The sequence below is a fragment of the Phyllobates terribilis genome, unplaced genomic scaffold (assembly GCF_046119375.1).
Source record: "Phyllobates terribilis strain yellow unplaced genomic scaffold, ASM4611937v1 Scaffold_11__3_contigs__length_659146591, whole genome shotgun sequence".
NCBI classification, from domain to species: domain Eukaryota; kingdom Metazoa; phylum Chordata; class Amphibia; order Anura; family Dendrobatidae; genus Phyllobates; species Phyllobates terribilis.
Window position 1 is genome coordinate 130,057,829 of NW_027362771.1, and position 23,023 is coordinate 130,080,851.

The 23,023-nt window shown below is 42.5% G+C and overlaps 1 protein-coding gene across 1 annotated transcript in view; it reads left to right on the forward strand.

The window, feature by feature from the left end:
- The window catches only part of PTPRQ (protein tyrosine phosphatase receptor type Q), an 814,679-nt gene that overhangs the window by 717,641 nt on the left and 74,015 nt on the right, over positions 1-23,023 (forward strand). Inside the window, exons 51-52 of the mRNA XM_073651596.1 lie at positions 15,377-15,599; positions 20,385-20,458. Of these exons, the coding sequence (XP_073507697.1) occupies positions 15,377-15,599; positions 20,385-20,458 (297 nt within the window). The remainder of the gene's footprint in view (positions 1-15,376; positions 15,600-20,384; positions 20,459-23,023) is intronic.

A 23,023-nucleotide genomic window follows, 5' to 3' on the forward strand; every position in this document is an offset into this window, starting at 1 on the left:
ACAGTTTGACAAAAAAACTAATTTCTCCTAAAGGAAATATATTTTCAAAGATTTTTGTTCTTGCTCCTCAAATGTGACACTATTTACTTATGCAGAGCAATTTGTTTGCCTTTAAATTCTGCTTATATTTTAAATTTTTTGTTTTGTGGGAATTAGAGGACGCTCAATTTATTCTAACTTTATTCTAAAAGATAATGAACATATTAATTGGGGTTATCAGTCCTCCAAGTCGAAAGGAAACATATTTTGAAATTCTGACCTAATGTATAACTCTGCTGTGTAAATTATTTAAACTTTTGGTATTTTTTTTCAAGCATAAATACTGTAGATGAGCCGATCAATCCGCGGAGGATTGAGTTTGAGTCGAATTTCCTGAAATTTGCTGTTTTAAGCAAATTCAAACATTTTGAGATTCGATTTGCGGTTTGCAAATGAAAAAACTTGCCTGGCACCATTTCCCACACTGCTGATGCATTAAAGAGTAGGCAAACATCATTTTGCTTTGCTGTGCAGGCATCCTTATAATGCCCTTCAGCTACAACATCTAGCTAAGGATCATGCCTTGCAGAGTGGTGGCCATCACTGATTCCCAGTGGAGCACAATTTGTACAGCAGAGTCATTTTCAGTCTCCTGAGTCACTAGGTAAATATTTTTTTACTCTCTTTCTCTCCTGTAGAGTGTTAGCTCTTATAATCAGTAGAGTCCTCTCTTTCTCTCCTGTAGAGTCTAAGCTTGTATGGTCAGCAGGGTCCTCTCTCCATCTCCTGTAGAGTGTAAGCTCATATGGTCAGCTGGGTCCTCTCTCTCTCCTGTAGAGTGTAAGCTCGTATGGTCAGCTGGGTCCTCTCTCTCTCCTGTAGAGTGTAAGCTCGTATGGTCAGCAGGGTCCTCTCTCCATCTCCAGTAGAGTGTAAGCTCATATGGTCAGCTGGGTCCTCTCTCCATCTCCTGTAGAGTGTAAGCTCGTATGGTCAGCTGGGTCCTCTCTCTCTCCTGTAGAGTGTAAGCTCGTATGGTCTGCTGGGTCCTCTCTCCATCTCCTGTAGAGTGTAAGCTCGTATGGTCTGCTGGGTCCTCTCTCCATCTCCTGTAGAGTGTAAGCTCGTATGGTCAGCTGGGTCCTCTCTCCATCTCCTTTAGAGTGTAATCTCGTATGGTCAGCTGGGTCCTCTCTCTATCTCCTGTAGAGTGTAAGCTCTTATGGTCAGCAAGGTTCTCTCTTTCCTGTAGAGTGTAATCTCTTATCGTCAGTTGTGCCCTATCTCTCTATTTCCTGTAGAGTTTAACCTCCTATGGTGAGCACGATTCTCTCTTCTCTCCCCCATGTGTATTTTCTCGTAATTACAAGCTTTCCAGTATTGAGATTTGCACAAATTCATTTGTCGCGAATCAAATTTTAAGCGAAAATCAGGTTAAAGTGGTGAATTTGAATTTTAAAAGATCCTCTCATCTCTAATAAATACTAATAGGAAATGAACATATTACATATTAGAGTATGTTTTCAAGCCTTCTGAATTATCCATCACTGGATTTATTTGCACTGTTTTACAAGTGTAGTACTGACAAAAGCTTCAAATGGCAATTTTCCTTTATTTCTTTATTGCACTGTGGTATATGAGATTCAGTATAACCAAACTTCCATTTGGATGCTGGCAATTTTCTGCTTCACAATAATTTTGCAATTACCTCTAATGTCCCACTGATGACCCGGTATTTCTTATCATAATTATTATCAAGTTTGCAGACACATTGAATGTTAGGAACCCTGACCTTTCTAGTGCTAAGGTGATTGAAACACTATTTGTTTTAATCCAAGTCTTGAGGGATTGGATTAGGTTTCTATCCAGTTCTGCAATTTTGTTTTATTTGCTTCCCAAATCGTTCTCTCTGTTCTCAAACCCCCTGACCTTGTGTCCCTGGATGCTGCAGTACTGACACTGTTTTAAAGAAGTTTCATTTTTTTTAATATTTGAAATCCTCTTTCTAGATGCAATGTGAACAGTGGATATGTTTATTCTGATTCTTTTTTTCATCAAATTTCAGAATTTTTTTCAGCACTTCAATAACAATAACTATACAAGTTTTAAATTACTGCAACTGTAGTGCCCAGGAAAATCATGTTGCTAGCTCATTTTTACAGCTTTGTTTTTTTGCCATTTACCCAATGTGGAATTTCTTTCACATTTCTTAATACATGGTATGGTAAATTTAATGGTATCATTCAAAACTACAACTCACCCTGCAAAAAAACAAGCCCTCATACGGCTATGTAAACAGAAAAATAGAAACGTTATAAGCAGGGGTGGATTAAGAGTAGCAAGGGCCCCGGGCAGTTTAGAAGGCGCGCCCCCCCCCCACACCTGATTTATCACGTGACATGATCCCCTGTGATAGATCATGTGATAGTTCCCGTGAAATTTGGCACAATATTAATTATAATAATTTTTTTTAGGCTGTGTGCCCACTATGCGTTTTTTAAGCAATTCCGCTGCAGAAACGCTTAAAAAACGCTTGGTAGAAGGTCTGCCATGTTCCCCAATGATAATCCTCATGTGCTGTGCACATGCTGCGGAAATTTCCGCTGCGGATTATCATTGCGGAAAAATCCGCAGCATTACCAATTATTTTGCGGAAGTGTGGCGTTTTCGCCGCCATTGACTTGCATTGGAACGCATGTCATCCGCATCACTGCATCTGTACATGTGGATGCCATGCGTTTCAATGTGCGGATGGTACCCGGGTGTGGAGAACAGGAGACTCTCCTCCGGACCCGGGTACCACAGTACCTGTAAAAAAAAAGAATAAAATAAAAAATAAATATTATACTTACCTTCTGATGGCCCCCGGTGTCTTTATCCGATGCGTCTTGGCTTGCCGGCAGCTCACGATGGTCTGAAAAGGACCTGCCGTGACGTCATTTAGTCATGTGACGGGTCACGCGACCGCTGACATTGGCAGGCCATCAGAAGGTAAGAATATATTTAATTTTTACCATTCTTTTACGGTCACACTATATAAATCCATGCCGGTTGCATGGATTTATATAGTGTGACCAAGTTGTCAAGCACTTTCCAAGTGATGCTAAAATCGCTTGGAAAAGCGCTTGATAACCCGCATGCAGAAACGCATGTGAAGAACGCTTCACTTCCACATGTCCCTGGCAGGAAAAACACATGTAAAATCCGCATGCATATTTTCTTCCAGGGAGATGCTGAAACGCTCAAAAAAAATCCGGAGTATTTCTGCATCGTGGGCACATAGCCTTACATTAATTGTATGACTCAATATTGAGCACACGTAGCCATCTAAACAGGGCGGGAGGCCGCACGTAGCCATCTACACACAGCAGGAGGCCCCACGGCACCATCTATACACAGCGGGAGGCCGCACGGTGCCATCAATACACAGCAGGAGGCCGCACGTAGCCATCTATACACAGCGGGAGGCCGCACGTAGCCATCTATACACAGCGGGACGCCGCACGTAGCCATCTACACAGTGGGAGGCTGCATGTAGCCATCTATACACAGCGGGAAGCCACACGTAGCCATCTACACACAGCGGGAGGTCGCACGTAGCCATCTACACACAGCGGGAGGCTGCACGTAGCCATCTATACACAGCGGGAGGCTGCACGTAGCCATCTATACACAGCGGGTGGCCGCAAGTAGCCATCTATCCACAGCGGGAGGTCGCACGTAGCCATCTACACAGCGGGAGGCCGCACGTAGCCATCTATGCACAGCGGGAGGCCGCACGTAGGCATCTATACACAACGGAAGGCCGCACGTAGCCATCTACACAGCGGGAGGCCACACGTAGCCATCTACACACAGCGGGAGACCGCACGTAGCCATCTACACACAGCGGGAGGTCGCACGTAGCCATCTACACACAGCGGGAGGCCGCACGTAGCCATCTACACACAGCGGGAGGCCGCACGTAGCCATCTACACACAGCGGGAGGCCGCACGTAGCCATCTACACACAGCGGGAGGCCGCACGTAGCCATCTACACACAGCGGGAGGGTGCACGTAGCCATCTACACACAGCGGGAGGCTGCACGTAGCCATCTACACACAGCGGGAGGCCGCACGTAGCCATCTATACACAGCGGGAGGATGCACGAAGCCATCTATACACAGCGGGAGGCCGCACGGCACCATATATACACAGCGGGAAGCCACACGGCGCCATCTATGCACAGCAGGAGGCCGCACGTAGCCATCTATACACAGCAGGAGGCCACATGGTGCCATCTATACACAGCAGGAAGCCGCACGGCGCCATCTATACACAGCAGGAGGCCGCACGGCGCCATCTATACACAGCTGGAGGCCACATGGCGCCATCTATACACAGCAGGAGGCCGCACGGCGCCATCTATACACAGCGGGAGGCCACACGTAGCCATCAATACACAGCGGGAGGCCACACGTAGCCATCTATACACAGCAGGAGGCCGCACGGCGCCATCTATACACAGCAGGAGGCCGCACGGCGCCATCTATACACAGCGGGAGGCCGCACGGCACCATATATACACAGCGGGAGGCCACACGGCGCCATCTATGCACAGCAGGAGGCCGCACGTAGCCATCTATACACAGCAGGAGGCCACATGGTGCCATCTATACACAGCAGGAAGCCGCACGGCGCCATCTATACACCGCAGGAGGCCGCACGGCGCCATCTATACACAGCTGGAGGCCACATGGCGCCATCTATACACAGCAGGAGGCCGCACGGCGCCATCTATACACAGCGGGAGGCCACACGTAGCCATCAATACACAGCGGGAGGCCACACGTAGCCATCTATACACAGCAGGAGGCCGCACGGCGCCATCTATACACAGCAGGAGGCCGCACGGCGCCATCTATACACAGCGGGAGGCCACACGGCGCCATTTATACACAGCGGGAGGCCACAAGGCACCATCTATACACAGCGGGAGGCCACATGGCGCCATCTATTCACAGCAGGAGGCCGCATGTAGCCATCTATACACAGCAGGAGGCCGCACAGCGCCATCTATACACAGCAGGAGGCCTCACAGCGCCATCTATACACAGCGGGAGGCCACACGGCACCCCCCCAGAGACAGCGGGAGGCCGCACGCAGTCACGCACACACAAACATATACAGACCTATACATACACGCATAAACCCATTTGAAACACAAAAATACATATAAACAGACATCACACAATGATATCTGCCTGCACACACACACACACTCACTCAATCACACATACACACATTCATTCTCACACATACACACTCTCTCACATACACATTCTCTCTCACACACACTCTCTCTCACACATAGACTCACACACAGACACACACACACAGACACACACAGACTCACCATCCCCCGTCTCGGCTCCAGTCCTGCTCCTCTCCGGTGGTAAGTACAAGTGCAGGGCGCGCACTGCGTGACGTCACACTAGCAGACACGGCCGTGCACAGGGCAGTGTCTCCTAGCAGTGACGCAGCCGGGCCAGCACAGGGAAGTTAACTGCTGCAGTGCTGGCCTGGACGGAGAAGAAGCAGCGTCCATGCGCCGCTGCTGGGGGAACGGTCCGGGGGCCCCCCGCCACTGTCTGCCAGTATGTGCCACGGCGCCGCACATATAATGAGGGCAATTTGGACATAGACACCCCGGCCCCGGGCCCCCTGGAGGCTCAAGGCCCCGGGCGGTAGCCCGGATTGCCCTCATTATAATCCGCCTATGGTTATAAGCCTTGGAAAAATAGGAGGGAAAAGAACCAAAGTGCAATGACTAAAGTAGTAATTCCATTAAAGGGAGATTTTCACCATGTTTCATCATCTAATGTGGAAGTAGTATAATATAGAGACAGATACATTGATTCCAGAGATATGTCACTTACAGAGCTGCTTACTTTAATTTTGATAAAATCACCATTTTATCAGTAGGAGATTATCATTAGAGGACTAGTAAATCTGCTGCCAGGTAGTCTTCCATACTCATGAGTTCTGTATACTTCCATACTCATGAGTTCGCCCCCACCAGCTTTCTGCCTATGCACAGTGCACAGAGTGGTGTGGGCGGAGTTATTTAGAGGTCAGCGTTATACAGAGATCAGCTTTCAGAGAACTGATAGATCTGCAAGAAGAGAAAGCAGTGAATTTATCAAAGCTGCAGCAAGCAGCTCAGTAAGTAACACATCACTGGAATCAGGGTCTCTGTCCCTATTTTATGCTGCTCTCAGATGGGTAGCAAAAACCTGGTGACAGATTCCCTTTTACAAATTAGGTGCTACTCTTTTTTATAATATTTTTGCAGACTGAATTATAATTTAGGTCTAGAAACTGAGGCACAACCTATCAACCACCTTCAATTACAATACTGGAGTCTTCTTATATGGCAGAAAGTCTTCTGGGTCCTCTTAGGCACCAAGACTTGGGTGTGCTCGCCCCTGATTGCTGGACTGTGGAAAATTTCAGATTAAGCTGTCAGGCATGTTAGTAGGATAAACGCTCTGCTCTCATTTTAATGGTCAGTCGCATAGTAAAGGATGGCATTTTTTTCCTGAGATGTTACAGAACATCAAACATAGTATTCATTATCTCAGTATACGTGGACATATCATGTACCAGTGCTTGTGCTAGTACATGCCACAATCCCAGAGCAATTAAGAAACAGCCATAAAATTGCTAATCTCTATAAACTTAAACTTAACCTTTGCACCACTACCGAGGTATACAGGTCATGGCTTTGAGACAAACTGTAATTGAGAACCTAAGTCTCTGGAGATTTTTTTTCCAAAATGACTATAAACTGGAGAGACAAAGGACATACCTCAAACATTTGTAGCTAATATGCTATTTTGCATAATAATTCAATTTCTCCTTTATTTTTTGTCACCAAAAAGTTGAAATTCCTAAACATTTTATTAAAAATGTATATCTTTTATATAACCAGTGTAAAACATTTCATGCTCCAAATACTATCCGTATGAAAATTTGCTAAGTCATTTTAACCACATGTTTAAGGGCAATATTTTTTATATTCAATTTTTATTTAAATACATTCCATTCTTAGGTATTTATATAAATTCATTAGATAGCAGCCATCATTTTAATTTCTTTTTTTTTTCATAAATCAATAATACACTTGAAAATAAGAAACTTTGCAATATATCTTATCACAGAAATCTACTTCTTTTCTCCTCCTGAACTGATCATTGTTTCTCAAAATTTTCAATTTATTGATAAAATCTTCAATGAATACAGATTTTCCTATTACTGAGATATGTGATGACAGTTGGTGCTCACAAAGTTTTATGGAGAACTGTAACTGTAATTTCAGGAGAACATGCAGAGCAGACAGTCTGTGTCAGCCTCTAACCACCCCCCCCCCCTTCTCCATTGAATTTTAAAAGCACCAAATGCCATCTCCTATCTCAATAATGGCAAAATCTATCTATACTGAACACAGATTTTACCCATGAACTGAGAATAAAAGATCATTCCAAGAGGAGAAAGAATCAGATTTCTTAGAAATGAGAAATTTCTTATGTTCAAGTGTACTATTTATTTCTGAAAAACGAAATAAATAAAATGATCATTACTGTGTAAAGAGGTTATCCAGTTTAGAAAATCTAATTTCATACTCTATTACTGAATTACAGAGGTAATAGAGGGCTCTCTGTTCAGGAGCCTTAGCTCAGAACATCTCATCTGTTCTGAGCTGCACTCATACGTAGGCACTTCAGATAAAGACATTTGGAGTTGTGTAATGCTTAATTTTCCCAGTGATTGGACTGCAGGAAAATTTAACAGGTTTCCCCGCAGATTACAGAGCCAATCACTGGGCTCCCAGCAGATGGAAACTTTCTGATTATAAGTATTGTCAAGAATCACTTTTAAAAAGTAAGGATTATTCAAAATGGAGAACCCCTTTAAGATAAACTCCACCTTTAATCAACGTTGGCTATGCTGTATATTCAGCTAATATAAATTGAAACCAAGAACAAATATGTTACGGTTTAGTAATTAAAGTGCACAAGAGGGCAGTGCCGTGAATGGGGGATGAATCTGATCTCATTAACATTTGGCATGTAAGAGAGATATGTACGTACATATGTATTGTAGATTTTCTCTCTCTCTTTTAGGCATTAGGCCTTAATGTAGCGTTCACACAGGCAATGCAGTTTTGGTCCAAACATGTGCAGTCTTATTGCTTTCCACACGTTGCCCAGCACCAAAACAAACTCATAAACATAAATCCCTAGCCTTGTCCAGGCGCTAACTAAGTAGAACAGACCCTGGCTAGTCATACACGGCTCAGCTAGCCCCAGTTCGGTCAAACAAAACAGCTATTATCTATAGCAACCAATGATACTTGCAGTTCTCTGCACATGGCCTGTGCAGACTCTTCTCAGAGAGGGATTCTGTCCTATCTCTCTCTTTAGCTCCAAGACATATTCAGTCTGGTCAGCTTCCCTTAGCTGATTAAAGAGAACAGTTGCCTGGTTATATGCAGGGCTAGCCAGGTGATCTAATCAGAACCTGTAGAGCTAGGATTTAACCCTAGCCTACCTGGCTTTGCTACATATTCCCTGTACAAAGCCGGGGCTGGCATCATCTGCCAACACACAGAGCCTCCAGGGCTTTAAATTGACCTGAATGTAAGACTCATACTTGATGACATGAGGGTGACCTAGTAACTCCAAGAACTGGCCCATGTTTTTGGGAACCCATTTATAGTTGACCTCTACCACCTTTTTCACCACCCTATAGGGCACCTGCCACTGGGTAAGGAACTTGATTTGTCCTGTGGGCACTAACACCAGTACCCGATCAGCAGGCTTAAATTGTCTCACTCGAGCCAACTGATTATGCCCCCTGGATTTTTCCTCTTGGGCTTTGAGGAGGCGCATCATATGCCTTTGTTACCATAGCCGACTCCTGGCAACATACTGGACTACTGGGTGTTACAGTTTTAGCCCATAAGTACCAGAGCAAAGGAAAATCACCCGATATCAATAGCATGCAATAAGTCCTTGACCACTCCCACTTGGTGGCTAATGGAAATAGTCTGTGCGTATGTCAACCTGGTCCATGGGATAGTTCTTGGCATCTCCATGGATACACCTTACCTCCCAGCCCCTTCGCAGGGACTAGCACATGCGAAAGAGTGGCCCTTGTCGGGTCACTAATCTCCCTGTGTCCTGAAGTCACGTCACTTGGACACCATTCAGTCACCTGAAATTCCTGAGGCCCCTTGCCAGATGAGAAACTGCGATGCAGGCAGAATAGGCGAAGTAGGAGTAGTGCCAGCCTACACTGCAGTCCATCAGTTCTGAGCCTAAGGTATGAATGGCTGATATATGACCTGGGACTCGACACCTCCAACAGAACCCGGCTCTGACCCCTCCTGGGTCTTTGTGCGCTCCTCAGCCGTGGCCTTAGACCCCTTCTTTTGAGTCTTGCAGAAATGTGACCTTAGGCTCTTTTGATTGCTCAGGGAGTTATCCATAGTCAAGTATCTTTCCATGAAGCTCACAAGATCATTTGCATTCTGGGGGTCTCCTTGGGCAATCCAGTTTTGTACAGATTTTGGTTGTGAGTGGATAAATTGGACCACTGCCACTCTTTCCACCATTTGTGCTGGAGAACATGTTTCAGGCTGCAGCTATTTTTGTACCAGGTGTAACAGGTCGATCATCTGGGAGCGGGGAGGTTTGTCTCTTTGGTAGCTCCAGAGGTGTACCCATTGTGCTCTAATACCAGTGTGACACCCAAATGTGCCATAATCTCCACCTTCAGCTTGTCATACTCCTTGGCATCCTGCAGGACAAGGTAGTAATATGCTTTCTGCAGGTCCCCAGTAAGGTATGGAGCTAAGACCTCTGCCATTCCTCTGGGGTAGGTATTTTTTTAACAGCTGAGCTAGCTCCAGCTCGGTCGAACAAAACAGCTATTGTCCATAACAACCGCTGATACTTGCAGTGCTCTGCACATGGCCTGTACAGACTCTTCTCAGAGAGGAATTCTGTCCAGTCTCTCTTTTGAGCTCCAAGACACGTCCAGTCTGGTCAACTTCCCTGAGCTGATTAAAGAGAACAGCTACCCTGGTTATATGCAGGGCTAGCCAGGTGATCTAATAATAAGAAGCTGTAGAGCTAATAGTTAACCCTAGCCTACCTGGCTTTGCTACATAAGCCCTGCCCCTGCCCAAAGTCGGGGCTGGCACCTTCTGCCAACACACAGAGCCTCCAGGTCTGTAAATTGAGCCTTCTGGCTTCGCTACAGTATATATAACAATAATGTCAAACAGTATTCTACCTGCTTATTGATAACTTCCATGTCTAAATGGCAAATCAGCTGAAAAATTAGCAAAAATAACAAATTACATAACATATTGTTATATTCTAAATTTCTGACTGTGCAGCCAATTTCTGGGAAGAAGAATTTTATTATTCATCAGTAATTTACAGTCATGACCTATCCTTAGGATACACCATCATTATGTGATTAGTAGTTTTACAATCCCTAGGGCCCTTACCCACCAGCAGAAGGATGAGGCCAAGCTGCAGTACAGATGTACAGATGTTATACTGTGTCCGGAAAAAAGCATTAATGGGGTTGTCCAGGTTTGGGATGAAAATATGCAGTCACTCTATGTGACTGGAGACTTTTGAATCTTTAAAGTATGCACACCGCACGCTGTCAGTATTCTCCGTTTTTTCCTGCGAGAGAGGACGGTCACATGACCACAAGTATACGATTTGCATACTTACGGCCACATTATCACTAGATATGCTTGGCCTCGCTCAATTGACTTGTATTGATTGAGTCTGAGCACGTCTAGTCGTCACGTGATCGCATTTATGCAAATCGCATACTTGCGGTCACATGACCGCTTGCTTTCACCAACAATACTGGAGAATTCCGAAAGTGTATGGTGTGCATGCTGCAAGGATTCAGAAGTTTCAAGTCACAGAATGACTGCAGAATTTCATCCCAGTCCTGGACAACCCCTTCATCGTTTGTGTTTCTTTTAAAGTCAATTTTCTTTTTAGACTTGTGGTCTTTGCTGATGCTTTTTGTGGCAAAGTCATCAAAATGGTGTACACGATTCATGAATTTTGTGCAAAGCCCATTATTTTCTGCCTTTAACTGGTTTTGAGACTTTTTAGCAGGAAAAGTTACAGGTTCTGCAAAATATCACAAAAAATGAGCCAAAATTAACTGACAAACTGTACCTAAAATCTCTCCAGGTGGGGACTGGAATAGAGCTGCACCAAATTTCATGACTTTTTTTTAAAAAAAAAATCTTATTTCATGAATTTGTCTGATACATCTGGAAAAACCACATTGATATAAATGAATTTATTAAAAAGTCACTAATTGAGAGGTAAATGCCAAAAAGCTGGTGGAAATACGGTGATAAATCGGGCACTGAAATTTTTTTTTGTGGAAAAGTTGCAGATTTCCTGCACATTTCCCCATTGCAGTGCAAAGGGTGTAATCCATCGTAATATCCACAGCATACATTTACTGTACATGCTGCTGATTTGAAAGTCTCAATTTACATTTGAAGTCTCATTCACAACATTTCTACTGTAATATGCAGACGATATTCTGCACACAAATCTACTGCGCAAAATCCAATATGTAAACATTCTGAGGAACATATCCCAGACGAAATACAGTAAGAAATGGCTTATCTTTGCTTTTGTAAGCCCCGATTGTTCACACACTATATGACTATTCTACAATGGCCATGAACATTGCACGTCTACTTGATGTCTAGATGTCCTTGTAGGGGACCTTGCCTTAGGGCCCCTTCAAATGTATGTTTTTCTGGTACGTGCAGCATACGCTTTTTTTCACAGATGCCAAACGTACCCATTATAACCTATGGTGAGCTTCACGTGTCCACACGGAGACATGTCTGTTTTTTCCAGCAGCACAGATGACCAGGGCCAATACAAGTCTATGAGTCCGTGTAAAACAGGTCCTGCACACGGATGGCATCAGTGTATAATCCTTGTGATATACAGTACAGACCAAAAGTTTGGACACACCTTCTCATTTAAAGATTTTTCTGTATTTTCATGACTATGAAAATTGTACATTCACGCTGAAGGCATCAAAACTATGAATTAACACATGTGGAATTATATACTTAACAAAAAAGTGTGAAACAACTGAAAATATGTCTTATATTCTAGGTTCTTCAAAGTAGCCACCTTTTGCTTTGATGACTGCTTTGCACACTCTTGGCATTCTCTTGATGAGCTTCAAGAGGTAGTCACCGGAAATGGTTTTCACTTCACAGGTGTGCGCTGTCAGGTTTAATAAGTGGGATTTCTTGCCTTATAAATGGGGTTGGGACCATCAGTTGTGTTGTGCAGAAGTCAGGTGGATACACAGCTGATAGTCCTACTGAATAGACTGTTAGAATTTGTATTATGGCAAGAAAAAAGCAGCTAAATAAAGAAAAACGACTGCCCATCATTACTTTAAGAAATGAAGGTCAGTCAGTCCGAAAAATTTGGAAAACTTTTAAAGTGTCCCCAAGTGCAGTTGCAATAACCATCAAGCGCTACAAAAAAACTGGCTCTCATGAGGACCGCCCCAGGAAAGGAAGACCAAGAGTCACCTCTGCTTCAGAGGATAAGTTTATTCGAGTCACCAGCCTCAGAAATCGCAGGTTAACAGCAGCTCAGATTAGAGACCTGGTCAATGCTACACAGAGTTCTAGCAGCAGACACATCTCTTCAACAACTGTTAACAGGAGACTTTGTGCAGCAGGCCTTCATGATAAAATAGCTGCTAGGAAACCACTGCTAAGGACAGGCAACAAGCAAAAGAGACTTATTTGGGCTAAAGAACACAAGGAATGGACATTAGACCCGTGGAAATCTGTGCTTTGGTCTGATGAGTCCAAATTTGAGATCTTTGGTTCCAACCACCGTGTCTTTGTGCGACGCAGAAAAGGTGAACGGATTGACTATACATGCCTGGTTCCCACCGTGAAGCATGGAGGAGGAGGTGTGATGGTGTGGGGGTGCTTTGCTGGTGACACTGTTGTGGATTTAATCAAAATTGAAGGAATACTGAACCAGCATGGCTACCACAGCATCTTGCAGTGGCATGCTATTCCATCCAGTTTGCATTTAGTTGGACCATCATTTATTTTTCAACAGGACAATGACCCCAAACACACCTCCAGTCTGTGTAAGGGCTATTTGACCAAGAAGGAGAGTGATGGGGTGCTACGCCAGATGACATGGCCTCCACAGTCACCAGACCTGAACCCAATCGAGATGGTTTGGGGTGAGCTGGACCTCAGAGTGAAGGCAAAAGGGCCAACAAGTGCTAAGCATCTCTGGGAAGTCCTTCAAGATTGTTGGAAGACCATTTCCGGTGACTACCTCTTGAAGCTCATCAAGAGAATGCCAAGAGTGTGCAAAGCAGTCATCCAAGTTAAAGGTGGCTACTTTGAAGAAACTAGAATATAAGACATATTTTCAGTTGTTTCACACTTTTTTGTTAAGTATATAATTCCACATGTGTTAATTTATAGTTTTGATGCCTTCAGTGTGAATGTACAATTTTCATAGTCATGAAAATACAGAAAAATCTTTAAATGAGAAGTTGTGTCCAAACTTTTGGTCTGTACTGTACATGTTTAACATTGCAAAGCATAGGAGAAGCTTTGTAATTTCATTCTTTCTTTATCCATACCAGAAAAATACGGATGGCACACTGATGACACAATGATCCAAAACACTGATAATGTTTTTTCCAGTACCGGTTTATATGGATTTGTGAAGGGGGCCTAAGAGGAACCATACCTTTAGTAAAAAATCTGTGGGCTAGTTTGGGAGAAAACCTTCTGAAGGTTCATATGCAAGTGAGGTGAGCAGGGCAGTGCAGTCCAGAATACCCCAGCCAACCCCAGCCAACTTCTGCTCCTCATTGCATTGATTGCTAGCACTAATTTCACTTGTGCTTTCTCTTCTGAAATCTTGCACATCTGCCTATATTCAGGGTGTCAGCACATGCACAAAAACAAGGCAAAAGAATTCAAGTGAATCAAGCTCTGTCAATCAATGCAGCAAGGGGACTTCTTTCCATAACTAGATCATGAATTTTAAAACTAAAGGCGCCCATACACATGAGATAAAAGTCAGCCAAACCCATCCGTTTTGGTGGGATCGGCTGAACATCTAATGTGTAGTAGGCTCTCTTGACTGCACCTACAGATTATGTCGGGGGACATAAGGAGCAGACAGTTACATTTCAATTGCCGGATCCTTTTGTTTGGCAGGGAGTTAAGTCGCTGCCAGAGAACACAGAAAGACTCGGTTGAGCATTCCTATGTATGAGGCAGTCAGCCATAGAAAGAGCTGTCTTTTGAACTAAGGCTTTATTCACACATCAGTATTTTTGAGCAGTAATTCCTCAGTATTTGTACGCCAAACCCAGGAATGTCCCCAAAACACAGAACAGGTGTCAATCTTTCAATTATAGTTTTTCTCTTAAATTCCACTCTTGGTTTTGGCATACAATCACTGATGCAACAATACTGACGTGTGCATAAGCCCTTAGGCCATGTTCACACGTTCAGTATTTGGTCAGTATTTTACATCAGTATTTGTAAGCCAAAGCCAGGATTGGGTGAAAAATGCAGAAGTGGTGACGTGTTTCTATTATACTTTTCCTCTGATTGTTCCACTCCAGATTTTGACTTACAAATACTGATGTAAAATACTGACCAAATACTGAAAGTGTGAACATGACCTTAGTGTAAGGTTCCCTACAAGGGCATATGATTACTTTGAAATCAGTTTTCTGTCCTGACAGACTCTTCCTTTAATATTCTCTGCTATTATTCCCTTTGTTGTTAATTTGTCACCATAGTCAGCACATCCTAGTACCGAGGAAGAATTAGGTAACTATACAATGTAAAGTAATTAACATGAAAAAATAAGAAAACTGTATTGCCAGAGCAAATATTATTTAGAGCATAAGTAACTCATGAAGGTTGACAAACAAGAAAATGAATACCAATGAAATGCATAGTATTGAGACAATGTATAGAAATATTGAACAAATGTGTTGGAACTTTTCTTATTCATTTTGTTTCTATATCACTGGATATATTATAAGAGTTTTATCATTTGGCATTTGGCCCATAAAAGAGTACAAGGACCACCAAAGTGGTTTTCTCACTTAGGAGAGAAAGCTCTAAACTGTTTTAACACGTGTCAAATGCGTCCCAGTGTTAGTAACCTAGTTCTGTAAGAGATTTGACTATATTCTCTTGGTACATTGGGTTATTTATTTAATGAATTCATCTCGCATTCCTGTGCTATGCATTGCAGCTCAACACGATGGGAATATCACCAAGTGGCACGAAGCTTATTTCCAAAAACCAAGACCATATTTTACAAATGAAGGTTTTCCAAATCCATCATGTCCAGATGGAACAAACCGTTTCTTCAGCAAACAGGAAGTATATGTCATTGGAGCTGACAATACTTGTATGCTACAAGACAATAAAGAGAAATTCTGTAATGGACCCCTGAAGCCAAGAAAACAGTACTTGTAAGTTTCTCAGCAAAATATTTCTAGTAGCTTTTATTTTCAAAGTTGGTTTTAAAATCGCTTTACGCCACATATGCCAGAGGCGCTTCTCACCAGCGGATGATGCCGCAATATCGCGGTACATCTCTCTGCCAGTTCAATATGTATTTACACTTTGCAATCCATGGTCTGAAGGAGGTCTGTGGTTACAGACCGAAGCATCACTGTGAGTTTAACTGAGATTGCTTTCTAATAAGAGAATCTATGTCATCATTACTACTTGGAGTGCTGCGTACCTTTATATTCTATCTTTAGGATAGGTTATGAATGTCAGATTGGTGTGGACTGCCATCACGGCACGCCCAACAAGCAACTGCTAGCATCTCCGGCAGCAGCCAGATTTAGACAGTTTACAGAGTGGAATATCCCCCCTCTGTCACACTGTTTAGTGCCAGTTCCTGGGTACCAAAGACCAGCAAATTAATAGGAGTAAATACATAGAACACAAGAGCGCCACTAAACAGTGTGATCGAGCGGAGTTGTTCCACTTTGTCACACTGTTTACTTCCGGTCTCTGCCAAAGTTGCTAGGAGCTGATTGATAGGGTGTCGGAAAAGGGATAGGTCATCAATATCAGTAGAGTGGAAAAAAGCTTTAAATGCATTCATTTATGGGACAAGTTTAATATTTATATACACTGCAAGATTGTTGTGAATGAGATTTTCTAGCTGGGGTGTAACTATAATAGGTTTCGGGGGACTGTAATCACACCCGGGCCCTGGAGTCTACGGGCCTCTAAAGGCCCTTTTTACTCATATGAAAACACTATTACTATTAAAGATTTGTGATAATTGGGGCCCTGTTGGAGATGTTGCATTGAGGTCTACAAGCATCAAGTTACACCATTGGTTACTAAAACTGCTCGCTTCATGATTATGGTGCCATTTAAACAGGCTGATGATTACCAAATGAGCAAGCAAAATGCTTATTTCTCAGGTGAAATAATCTTTTGACTGGCATAAAGATTATCATTTTTGGTAGTGTCTCATCTTAGGTAAACATGACCTGTGCTGCCGAGAACAATGGCAGTCTATGCACACTGATCCATCTATTACAGACCTGAAGCAGCTATTAAACAAACGTCAACTGACAGTTGTTTTACTCATCGCATTGTACTGTAAATGGACTTTAATTGTTACTGTAGTGCAACATTCTGGTGAGAAAGTTGGAAGAGAGAGATAAGAAAGACCATTAGCAAGTCGACATACATTAAAGTTTCTTTCATTTAGTGATTAGGGATGAGCGCACCCGTAGAAGTTCAGGTTCGTCGGGTTCGGCCGAACTTGAGTCCAAAGTTCGGTTCAGGTACCAGGACTTGACCCGAACTTGACCCCGGACACAAACCTCATATAAGTCAATGGAGACCCAAACTTTGGTGCTGTAAAATGGTCATAGAAAGGGCTAGAGGGCTGCTATAAGAAGCAAAATGGGGTAAGAGCAAGACGATTGTCCTGTAAACAAATGTTGATAGAAAAATGACTTAAAATAACAAAGAATAAAAAAATAATTATTATAATCTTGGACCAGGAAGCGCAGGTCCAAGTGGAGGAGTGGAGCAGTTTAATATACTTGCCCCACGATCCCATTACCCCGATTGCCAATGCTCCAGGGCAATCAAGAAGAGCCAAGGCTAAGTGCCAGAATTAGTGCATCTAATAGATGCGCCATTTCTGGGGTGGCTGAGGGCTGGTCTTGTTGGGCTGAGAAGGGGTCAATATCCATGGCCCTTGCTAGCCTAGTAAGAGCCCCCCAGTTGTCTGCTTTGCCTTAGCTGGTTATTAAAAATAGGGCGGACCGCACATCATTTTTTACAGGGTCCACCCATTTATAATAACTAGCAAAAGCAAAGCAGACCGGCGGGGGCTGATGTTAATAGGTTGGGAAGGTCCATGGACATTAGCCCCTTTCCAGCATAATAAGACAAGCTCACAGCTGTCTGCTTTCCCTTGACTAGTTATTAAAAATAGTGGGGACACAACATCGGTTTATTAAATTATTTATTTATTTTACACTGGCAGGCCGGGTCACGTGGTGCGCCGGGAAATCACAGCCATGCCGCTACTTGCGCTGCGCTGCAGTCTTTCAACAAGCTTTATTAGGCTGCCAAACCCGAACAGTAACACGGACATACAGTAAGAAGTTCATGTTCGGGGGTGCGGGCCCTGTACGAACCCCAAACTTTACTGTTCGGGTTAGCTCATCCCTACTAGTGATATGTAACAGTAAAAAAAACAACAGTATATGACAGAATAAGCTACATTTCACCCAATGGAAGGCGTGAAAATTCTATCTGCTTTTTTGTTTAATTAAATGGCATTTTCCAATTTGTTTGAAAGGTTCCCTGACAATAAATTGACCACGGGGAGCCTATTGATCAGTTGTAATCTGCAGCAAGTGTTCATTCTCCATACATTGCCACCATTAAATTAAGCATTACACAGTACCTAATTGAAATTTAGATTAGAAGGTTTCTGTGTAATACTCAGATGTGCTAGGTCCTCCAGAGCAAGCTACTGTAATGGAGATGGAGTCTTCTTTAGGCCCAATCCTTTACATGTCTGTTGTTCCTGAGATACATGCTAGAATAAATTGGTATATTAACATCTAACTGAGAAGTGAAAGTTGTTACTGCAATGGCTTTATGGATTTTTTGTAAATTGCCACACCAGGGTTTTTTTTTCATTTCATCACCAGATATGTACAGTGGGTACGGAAAGTATTCAGACCCCTTTAAATTTTTCACTCTTTGTTTCATTGCAGCCATTTGGTAAATTCTAAAAAGTTCATGTTTTTTCTCATTAACGTACACTCTGCACCCCATCTTGACTGAAAAAAAAACAAAAATGTAGAAATTTTTGCCAATTTATTAAGAAATAAAAACTTCAATATCACATGGTCATAAGTATTCAGACCCTTTGCTCAGTATTGAGTAGAAGTACCCTTTTGAGTTAGTACAGCCATGAGTCTTATTGGGAATGATGCAACAAGTTTTTCACATCTGGATTTGGGGATCCTCTGCCATTCTTCCTTGCAGATCCTCTCCAGTTCCGTCAGGTTGGATGGAGAACGTTGGTGGGCATCCATTTTCAGGTCTCCCAAGAGATGCTCAATTGGGTTTAGGTTTAGGTTGGCTGGGCCAGTCAAGAATGGTCACAGAGTTGTTCTGAAGCCACTCCTTTGTTATTTTAGCTGTATGCTTAGGGTCATTGTCTTGTTGGAAGGTGAACCTTCTGCCAAGTCTGAGGTCCACAGCACTCTGGAAGAGGTTTTCATCCAGGATATCTCTGTACTTGGCCGCATTCATGTTTCCTTCAATTGCAACCAGTAGTCCTGTCCCTGCAGCTGAAAAACACCCCCATAGCATGATGCTGCCACCACCATGTTTCACTGTTGGGATTGTATTGGGCAGGTGATGAGCAGTGCCTGGGTTTCTCCACACATACCGCTTAGAATTATTACCAAAAAGTTCTATCTTCGTCTCACCAGACCAGAGAATCTTATTTCTCATAGTCTGGGAGTCCTTCATGTGTTTTTGAGCAAACTCTATGTGGGCTTTCATATGTCTTGCACTGAGGAGAGGCTTCCGTCGGGCCACACTGCCATAAAGGCCCGACTGATGGAGAGCTGCAGTGATAGTTGACTTTGTGGAACTTTCTCCCATCTCCCTACTGCATCTCTGGAGCTTAGCCACAGTGATCTTGGGGCTCTTCTTTACCTCTCTCACCAAGGCTCTTCTCCCACGATTGCTCAGTTTGGCTGGATGACCAGGTCTAGGAAGACTTCTGGTAGTCCCAAACTTCTTCTATTTAAGGATTATGGAGGCCACTGTGCTCTTAGGAACCTTGAGTACTGCAGAAATTCTTTTGTAACCTTGGCCAGATCTGTGCCTTGCCACAATTCTGTCTCTGAGCTCCTTCGGCAGTTCGTTTGAGCTCAGGATTCTCATTTGGTCTGACATGCACTGTGAGCTGTGAGGTCTTATATAGACAGGTGTGTGCCTTTCCAAATCAAGTCCTATCAGTTTAATTAAACATATCTGGACTCTAACGAAGGAGTAGAACCATCTCAATGAGGATCACAAGGAAATAGACAGCATGTGACTTAAATATGAGTGTCTGAGCAAAGGGTCTGAATACTTAAGACCATGTGATATTTCAGTTTTTCTTTTTTAATAAATTGGCAAAAAATTCTACATTTCTGTTTTTTTCAGTCAAGATGGGGTGCAGAGTGTACTTTATTGAGGAAAAAAATGAACTTTTTAGAATTTAACAAATGGCTGTAATGAAACAAAGAGTGAAAAATTTAAAGGGGTCTGAATACTTTCTGTACCCACTGTATCAGTTATGTATTTTCCCTATGTGCAGTAAAATATTTATTAGTGGCCATCTTCTATTATTTCCGTCTCTGCTCAGGACCCTCTCTGCCATCTTGTGACTGCAGCTCCGGCTGTCTGGAAGTTACTGCTAATGGTTCTTATCTCTCTCAATTTAAATCTCTGAGAGCCTTTTTCTCAGTCTCAAAGATTTACATTGAGAAGTGACTTCCGCCACAAACTTCAAACACTGGAGTGATCCGGCCAGTCACAACTCCAGTCATGTGGTGCAGAAGACGGCAACAGGTAAGTATTTTACTACACCAGGGAACATACACTACTAATGGTAATCTGGTGGTGAAATAAAGAAAAAACTGAAGTGGAACTTTAAATAATGAGGCTTATTCTACTTTCATGTTTATTTTCACATACAGATTTAAATTTCGAGCCACAAATATCAAAGGACAATATACAGATTCAGAATATTCTGAGGTCGTAAAAACCTTAGGTAAGGAAAATAGTTACGGTATGTATATTTTCTTCTAAAAGACCTAATGCAGCCAACTTTGAAAAATGGATCCTGACTGTTTTACTTTTTTTGCCAATAATTACTTACTCGTCCAGCCAATTTTAATAAGGGTGAATAAAAGCCTTGTTCTATTTCTTCTAATCTGTTCAAATATTCTATTGTGCTGATTTTTCTTGCAGAATTTGACCTACACAAAAATGGACTGAGGATTTTGCTATATAATAAGAGGGCTTGATAACACTCAGGAATTTTCAATCAGTGAAAATCTTCTCACATTTTGAGTTGGTGTATCAGAGACGATCACTAGCCAATTATGTTAGATGTAGAAGAGAGTGACCCTATAACGCAGATAAAAATCAGTCACAAATTATAATTTTGGATATTTCCAGGATATCCCAGTTCTGAGAACCCTGGAACAATTCTACACCCCCGGATTGGACCAACCAGGGCTAGCAGCAGAGAAGTCTACATTTGTAGTATGTAAGCCCTTGGTTCCATACTCTATAAAGATGAAAAGAGTGAAGACTTGGAATGAATTGGCTCACTGCTTAAGGGTTGTGTTTCTGGTATCAACACACAGATGTTTCATTGAAAATAATCATGTATTTCACTGGTTTCCAGAAACATTGCACTATACAGTATGCTATAAAAAGTCATCTATGAACAGCAAAGTTTTGCATTTACTCTTTGCAGTCTTTCCAGTACAAGGGCATTTTATGGATGTTTCAAAATACATCAAAGGCATTTCAGTGGTATTGTTACAAGATTGTGAATCGTGCTGCCAGTAATGGAAAGAACCAGGCAATGTGAACTGAGGTCTAAGATGGTAGACATGCAAGAAATAGGAGCATGTTCACACTAGCAAAAAAGAAACAAAACCTACAAAAGACAAAAGACAAAAATATATCTCATACCCTACCATCATTATATATAAATGTAAAGCAAAGTTGCATAATAAATATAGGGTACTTAGTGAACTATTTTTGATCAAAAAAAGTATACAAGCCGTCCCACCAGCGGCAAGGTGACCCTAAATTGGGACGGTACCTATACTGCCTATATTAAAAACCTTACTGTATATCAAAGTTGAAGTAATGCATATAAAAGGGTAGACAAATAGGACCGGGTCCCAACTCCAGACCACCCAGGCCCGTGGTAAGCTACATATATACCAGTCAGCTCAACAAAGGGGATGCCACACCCTTAAATTGCACAGAATGCAAACAAGACAAAAAACCAGGCAATGTGAACTGAGGTCTAAGATGGTAGACATGCAAGAAATAGGAGCATGTTCACACTAGCAAAAAAGAAACAAAACCTACAAAAGACAAAAGACAAAAATATATCTCATACCCTACCATCATTATATATAAATGTAAAGCAAAGTTGCATAATAAATATAGGGTACTTAGTGAACTATTTTTGATCAAAAAAAGTATTCAAGCCGTCCCACCAACGGCAAGGTGACCCTAAATTGGGACGGTACCTATACTGCCTATATTAAAAACCTTACTGTATATCAAAGTTGAAGTAATGCATATAAAAGGGTAGACAAATAGGACCGGGTCCCAATTCCAGACCACCCAGGCCCGTGGTAAGCTACATATATACCAGTCAGCTCAACAAAGGGGATGCCACACCCTTAAATTGCACAGAATGCAAACAAGACAAAAAACCAGGCAATGTGAACTGAGGTCTAAGATGGTAGACATGCAAGAAATAGGAGCATGTTCACACTAGCAAAAAAGAAACAAAACCTACAAAAGACAAAAGACAAAAATATATCTCATACCCTACCATCATTATATATAAATGTAAAGCAAAGTTGCATAATAAATATAGGGTACTTAGTGAACTATTTTTGATCAAAAAAAGTATACAAGCCGTCCCACCAGCGGCAAGGTGACCCTAAATTGGGACGGTACCTATACTGCCTATATTAAAAACCTTACTGTATATCAAAGTTGAAGTAATGCATATAAAAGGGTAGACAAATAGGACCGGGTCCCAACTCCAGACCACCCAGGCCCGTGGTAAGCTACATATATACCAGTCAGCTCAACAAAGGGGATGCCACACCCTTAAATTGCACAGAATGCAAACAAGACAAAAAACCAGGCAATGTGAACTGAGGTCTAAGATGGTAGACATGCAAGAAATAGGAGCATGTTCACACTAGCAAAAAAGAAACAAAACCTACAAAAGACAAAAGACAAATATATATCTCATACCCTACCATCATTATATATAAATGTAAAGCAAAGTTGCATAATAAATATAGGGTACTTAGTGAACTATTTTTGATCAAAAAAAGTATACAAGCCGTCCCACCAGCGGCAAGGTGACCCTAAATTGGGACGGTACCTATACTGCCTATATTAAAAACCTTACTGTATATCAAAGTTGAAGTAATGCATATAAAAGGGTAGACAAATAGGACCGGGTCCCAACTCCAGACCACCCAGGCCCGTGGTAAGCTACATATATACCAGTCAGCTCAACAAAGGGGATGCCACACCCTTAAATTGCACAGAATGCAAACAA